The 7,394-nt window shown below is 38.0% G+C and overlaps 1 protein-coding gene across 1 annotated transcript; it reads left to right on the forward strand.

Annotated features, from left to right (window-relative positions):
• Positions 1-3,518: 3,518 nt before the first annotated feature.
• EV154DRAFT_486730 (uncharacterized protein) lies at positions 3,519-4,309 on the forward strand (the record flags this gene model as incomplete). Its single annotated transcript, XM_051598883.1, has 2 exons — positions 3,519-3,568; positions 3,616-4,309. The coding sequence occupies 2 exons, from the start codon at positions 3,519-3,521 to the stop codon at positions 4,307-4,309; spliced, it is 744 nt and encodes a 247-aa protein (XP_051452167.1).
• Between the last annotated feature and the right edge of the window lie 3,085 nt (positions 4,310-7,394).

Genomic DNA, 7,394 nt, shown 5'->3' on the forward strand with positions numbered 1-7,394 from the left:
TAGCACTGGTATCAATAGGCAATGTTTCATTAGACTTTTTGCTCATCTCAGCGGAAATTTCAGCAATTGTGGCGACTATGAAAAGTATTAATTTTGATTTCAGTCTAATTCAGTTTGTATATTAATTTTTTACCAGTTCCCTTCACATATGTGATTCTCCATCGTTCGTGAACAATGTCCAGAGGAACTTTATTCTCAACAAACGAGACCGCAAGAACATGTCTGCAAGGAAGTCGAAAGTTTTTTCTGAGCTTGCAGAGACAGCTTTCTCCAGGGCGCACATGGCTTACATGGTCAGGCTTTTATTCAGCAGCCTTTATTTCCACTAATTCATTCTTGATATTTTCAAAAGCAAAGCTTGAAACATTTAATTTGATCAGAGCAAGTTTATCCATTACATCATCTTCCAAAAAAATTGTTCTTTGTGTCATGGATTCCTTGATTGATTGTACATTTTGATAATCCTCCTAATTTTTTTTAGAGTTAACTAACAAAATAAAAATATGTTTAAACATTGCGTACTCTCTTTTTAATCCAAAGATCTATTTTTTCAGTGACAACTGCCATGCTACCAGATGAGGTGCTGTTGCTTCTTTTGATATTTGCATGGGTAGACTCAACTCTGTTCGAAGTTCTGTTTCCCATATGCATTAAATTGTTAACATAATAACCTACGCAGTATTGCTTCTTTTTCATCATACTATATTTGTATCTAGTTAATAAAAAGAGGGAAAGAGGCATTTTTAAGAGAAAAAAACAAAACAAAAAAACCTACTGATGCAGATACTTAATCATCGTTTGGGCACCACCTTGTACACATTTGCCCTTGGCAGACACGAACGTTTCGTATTCATTTTTGGCAAGCAAAAATTCATCCTTTGTTGTGCATTTTAAAGCCATTTGCTTGATGATAGCCATAAACGATTTGACCTCCATCTCCATTTTGTTCTCTATAAGGTGTTTATTTGGTAAGTTTATGAGGACTAATGAACGTAACTTGTTTTAACATACTATCCAGTCTCTTTTCCTTGGCAAGATTCTTCTTGAATCTCAGAATAAAATTTCTTTGGATATGAATCCAGCAAAGAATTTGTTTACTCTCGGGAAACTCGGACTTGATTGCTCCCAACAAGGCTTCATCGTTGTCAGTAACAAAGCACTTGCGCAATTTATCAGTGCTTGTTCCAGTAGGCCAAACAATATCACGGAAACAGTTTAAAGCCCAGCAGTAGCGCTCGCTTGTCTCCCGATCCATCCAACATCCTGCAATTGGAACTGTTGTCAACTGCTTTGGCTTTTCTTTTGATCTTAAAGTACCAGCGACAACGAAATTGAACAAGACCATCTTATGTGAGTTGGTCTTGTAGGTGGCATCCACAATTATACATTCTCAAAGCTTTCTAGCTTCGTCGATTCCATGTGGGTGAATGAAAAAGACGCTGCAAATTCTCTCATCAGCATCTGTCAAAAATCGAACTTGGTGGCCACTTGATTCAAGATTCTTGACAAAATTCCACATGTCAATGTGGCTGTCCCGACAGAATTGTTGTTGGATGTTTGTTAAATCGGTTACAATCAGGTTGCTTACGCCTCTTGTTTCAAGCATCTAATTACCAGGAAATTGATGTTATTTTAAGATATAAATTGGGGACATATTTAGACTTATAAAGAATAATATTGGCAAAATAACTTTTATTATGATTACAGCTTTCCTAACTATTGATTTCTCAAAGGATCTCTTTATCTCATTTTAAACATTACCTTTAACGTTTCACTGGGAGTTGTACCTCCACGCATAAGCGAAATGGCGAACTCTTGATCATCCGCATTGAGCTTTCGGTTGCTGTGATAAGCCCTCTTATCCTCGCTCAAAGGATGGTTGTGTTCGAAACAGCTGGATCGAACAGTCCAAGGCTCTCCAGCTAATTTTACATCCTTACGAATGTAGATGAAGGCTGAACAGCCTGTTCTCCCGGTGGTCCTGTTGGGTCTTTGAATGCTGTTTTCCAATTCATCATCATCAACGGCATCCTTTTTATCTGGTTTCAAAAACAACGTTAAATAATTATATCAATAAATATCGCAATTGTGTCAATCCTACCTTCTCCCTTTTTGGCAGCACGATATTTACCAAAATGCTTACAGATCATTTTGATGTAAGACTTATCGCTTTTAAAAGTCTCAAAAGGAATATTGTTAGCCTTACTGAAAGACTGTATTTCGAGTCTTGCAGTTTCCTTGTCAGCAAAGGCTTTTCCAACAGGAAACTCGGCTTCAAAAATAGCCTTTACATTGGCAACACGTTCATTGACCGACACAGTCTCAGCAAAAGATGGAACGTGTCGTGTTGCCTTGACGCTAATGTCCTCCATCTCAGGTTCACTGAGACATTCCCAGTCGTATTCCTCTACTGTCACTTTTTCATCAGTGTTTGACTGTTCATAAAGTTGTCTATCAAAGGCATCCTCGAAACTGTTCTTGATTTCGTCTACAGGATTGATAACAGATAAAAGACTATTGATGAGCAATTGGCTTTCACTCAAAGATTGTTGTGAATTGTTTGAATTCATTTCAAAAATAAAAGTTAAAAGAAAAAGAATGAAGAGCCGTAAACAAGAATGGTGCGCGAGAAAAAGTATGGTGCGCGAAAAAGTGTGGTGCGCCAGCGAAAAAAGTATAGTCCGCCAGCGAAAAAAACTATGGTGCGCCAGCGAAAAACTATGGTGCGCCAGCGAAAAAAACTATGGTGCGCCAGCGAAAAAATGTATGGTGCGCCAGCGAAAAAATGTATGGTGCGCCAGCGAAAAAAGCATGGTGCGCAAGAAAAAGTCCAATGTGCAAAAATCATTTTTGGTCCGACCCGGAATTTTATTATTTGACCGGACAGAAAAAAATGGTGCGCGAGATTTTTTTTTCAAGCAAAAAGTATGGTGCGCGTATAATTAGCCTTGTTTTAATGTATATTTTAAAATTCAAGTAGTTCTATTAAGTACACAAAAAAGGTTGAAGTTATTTCAAGCCATTGCTAAAGATTATATAGTCTGTCCGCGGTTTTTTAAATCCGTGGGCACAAACAGTGGGTTATTTCAAAATCCGACCACGGCTAATGATATTAGCGGCAGGTTATTATTGGCCTAAAAACTTTTTTGTACAGGTTGTGACATTTTTCCCCCGCCCCCACCTAAAAAAAAAAAGTTGAATCCAGAATCTGTTATGTTTTTTAATTTGATATATGTAGATTCTCATTTTAATCAACATTAAAAACAATCCTAACCTTTCAGATGGGATATTAATTATAAGGAAAATGTGTTTGACCCAACTAATTATTTGTCTCTGCTTAAATTTTTTTTTTGGTACCACCAAAAAGCAGATGCACTCTACGAGAGAATTTGACAATGGAAATCTTCATAGAAGTCTCTCTGTCAAAGAAAAAATAGTTTTATGTGTAAGTGCTACGACACAATGCACAAATAAGAGCTAATCAATTTTTGGTGGCCTACAACGTCAATACCTATATTATGTGCAAGGCACTTCTTATGCAGTTACACCAATTCACACAGATGAGGAAGTAAAATTATATGAACAACTAAGAAAACACAATCTGTCTCTCGTTAGTCAAGCCGTATCCGAACAATGTTGGCAGGATTTTACCATTTTATGGTCTCGAGAGTGTAACAAGGGTATAACTAAAAACATATTCTATAAGCTGCCCGAAAATTTGCGTCAATATTTCAAGGAAAGAGAAAATCAAAGCAGATACTTCAATTCTGTTCTTCTAAATAAAGAAACAGTTGATACAGCAACAGAACTGATTCGGAAATCTCAGCAAAAAATTTCACTTGGAAAAGCAACCGATTTCTTACAATTTCCAAACCAGACATTCAGAGACGATACTAACCAAATACATATGAAAAACAGTACACCTTCATCCCCTAGATATAAAAAAACCTCTATGCTGCTAAAACCTAGAACTCAAAAATCTATGGTTCCTTATTTTCTTCTTCCACCCCCTTCTTCTGTCCCATCTAACTTTATGCCACAGAAACTTATGCCACAAAACTCTATGCTACAAAATCTTATGCTTCCAAACTCTATGCCTCCGAACTATACGCCTCCAAACTTTATGCCTCCAAACTTTACGCTTCCAAACTATATGCCTCCAAAACCTATGCCTCCAAACTCTATGCCTGAAAAAAATATGTCTGAAACACCTACTGTCATGATCCTGTTACATTTTATGCCCCAAATATGCAATATGAGTAACCAGCTTTCAGACTCAATATTCATCATTGATCTGTCAGCTCTTTAAATCCTTTGTCATGATCCACATAAGCTATGACTAACTTTTGTCATTGCTTATTCTTTTATTTAATTTCTTGTTTTCTTTCTCTATAAATATAGCTGATAAATTTCACTTCTCCCAGTTTTCTTTATCAGATATATTTCATAATCATCTTCTCTTCTTTCCTCCCTTTTATTCTTAAATAAATAACCTGCTTCAAGAAGCTATTCATTCTCTGTCCTGTCCTGCCTGTCTCGTTCCTCCCTCGTTCCTGACAGTAGGTGATTCAGGTATTGTAACCAAAGCCAAAAACCTAAAAAATACAAATATGCTAATATGTATTAATCTATCAGGAAGAACACATGATGCAGCCGCATTCACCTCGAGTGATCTCTTTAGAACCATTCTTGCGAACCCTGAGACCTACTTCCCTGGTCGTACGTTTTTGGTTGGTGACTCTGCATATCCTTTGGGTCCCAATTTAATTACACCCTTCCCGGAAAGTCAATGTTTGGTTGACAGCAATAAACGTACATTCAACCATGTACATTCGGCCACAAGAATGACTATTGAAAGAGCGTTTGGTGTACTGGTGGCTCGTTGGAGATTTACTGGTCGATATATCTACCTCTTAGATCAGCTGTCAATCAATGAGGTTATTACTTCAGCCTGCATCTTGCACAATATGTGTATTGATCTTCGTGATCCTGGCTTTACAGATGTTGTTCTGGAAAATATCCGTGGTGCTGTTGGTACAGAAGAGGGAAATTCGGATATAAATGGAAATGATAGACGAACCGAATCCCTTACTAGCTTGATCCGTACCAGAACAAACTACAGAAACAGAACAAGGGAAGTATAAAAAAAACTTTATTTATATAAAAAAAAAATTAAATGTTATTATCATTAGAGGAAGGAGGGGAAGGGTTGTTGTTGTTGTCGCTAGTATTGGTGGTGGAAGGGGAAGAGGTAGGAGGGGGGTTATTATTTGCAAGAGATAAAGCAAACAATTCGGCCATTCTAGTCATAGCCGAAGTAGCTTCTCTCAACATCTCCGAATTTTCACGTCTTAGACGGTTATTCAACTGGATTTGCTCTCGATGAAACCGACGATCATCAGCTCTCTCTTGACGATTTCTTTCGTCAATTTCTTCCATACGGTTTGCCATAAACCAGACAGACACATCAGCGTTTCGAGGTCGTCTAGTCACAGGCTCCTCCACATCATCATCATCGTCTACTGTGAATCGTCTACGTCTACCAGAGGTGTGTTGCTCACGATTATCAACAGTTTCACCCGAAAGTGAACTATATAGCACGTGTGGGTTGACCATTGCTATACGGGTCGTTGCATCTTCCATGGCATCATAAAACTCCCAGTGCGGAAGAGGAGCACTACCAGTAGTTCTAGCTGCATCTCGTTTTTCTCTGTAGGATGCAATCATATCACTCCACTTGTTCTTCATCGAGCTAAGACTCCTGGTAATATTGACAGCTTCATGATCGTTAAAGTTTCTCAAAACTGCAGCGTCAAGTGCGGCCTTTTCCTCAGTAGACGAGGTGTTGGTTATTTGCATGGCATAGTCTCTAAACAACTCAATCAAAACGTACGTGCTAGGTGTGTCCCAGTTTCTGCCAGTAGATGATTGACGAGTTGCGCCATCAGAAGAAGCAGACTCGGAAGGAGTTGCTGGAGCTGCTCCAGAAGAAACAGGTGCTTCAGAAGAAGCAGGTAAGTTTGCATCGGTGGGAGCAGTGGGGTTAGTAGGAGGAGTGGGGTTAGTAGGAGGAGTGGGGTTAGTAGGAGGAGTGGGGTTAGTAGGAGGATTGGGAGGAGTAGGAGGAGTAGGAGCTGTAGAAGCAGTGGTAGGGGTAGCAGGGGTAGTAGGTACCGGGGCAGCATTTGATGTGACAGGTACATCAGGTCTGGCAGGTGCTGGTCTGTTGGCTCTGGGTCGACCCCTTTGGGTGTTGCCGTTAAAACCGTTGACAAAGTTTTCGCTGGTGTAATTTTGGAAACTCATTTTTTGTTTAAATTGGATGATAAAAAGGATAGAGAGAGAGAAAAAACGTGAAGGGGTTGCAAATAAAAATTTATTTTAGAAAAAAAAACATTATCGTGAATTCAGTAGTCCGTTTTGGGTTTTTTTTCAAATAATAGAAGGGTTTTGTCAGGAGCGGGGCGGGGCAAGAGCAGAACAGAATGATTATTAAGGTGAGGGACAAGGCAAAGAGAAATTATATATCTATTAGTACTAATATATATATAAAGGAATGTAGGTAGAAAAAAGGTTTATTCAAAGAAACAGGAAAAATAGATAAGATCTTGAATACAGAAATAAGAATAAATAAACATGCTGTTATTTATATTAATTGACAGGTCGGGTAAACAAGGGTTCGGGGATCAGATATACAGAGACAGATTATTAGTCATATTGAGTTTGGGACATCTTTGGGGAAGCGGGCATAGATACAGATAATTTCGGGGATAGATGCAGAGGATAACATGGGCTGATATTATTAATGTTTTACAAGGGAGTTCAAAGGCAGAGGTACAAAGGAAACGGGTGTTAAATGGGTTTGACAAGGACAAGGGATAACGGAGATACATTATTTGGAACAGAGACGTTAGACAGGATACAATAGTGATGTTTGACAGTGACATGTGTGACAGGAGACATAGAACAGGGAACATGTGGAACAGGTGGAACAGGGACAATGGGCTAGTTGGGTTTCAATAATGATCTGAGACATTTTGCATGATAATATACAACTGAAACCTAAGCGGTTCATGACAGGTTTTTGGTACTGTCAGATTTTAATCCTTTATTTGGATAATTCCTTTTTTTTTGCACTGAAAATTTTTCGACCTTTTTTATAATTATCTCTTTTTGTAACATTAATTTTTTAATCATTCAAAATGGAATCTGATGTAACATTTCACCAAAAAAAAAAAAAAACGGACAACGAAAAAAAAGTCCTATATTTGGACCATTAAAAAAATTTTTTGTGTGCTTGTGAGGGGCCTTTACTTTTTAACTCAATAAAAATTAATCCCCAAAACATTCTAATATTAATAGATCAATATTTTATGTTCTGCTATATTGTTACA

Source organism: Mucor mucedo (assembly GCF_025094135.1).
Source record: "Mucor mucedo strain NRRL 3635 chromosome Unknown EV154scaffold_155, whole genome shotgun sequence".
Classification (NCBI taxonomy): domain Eukaryota; kingdom Fungi; phylum Mucoromycota; class Mucoromycetes; order Mucorales; family Mucoraceae; genus Mucor; species Mucor mucedo.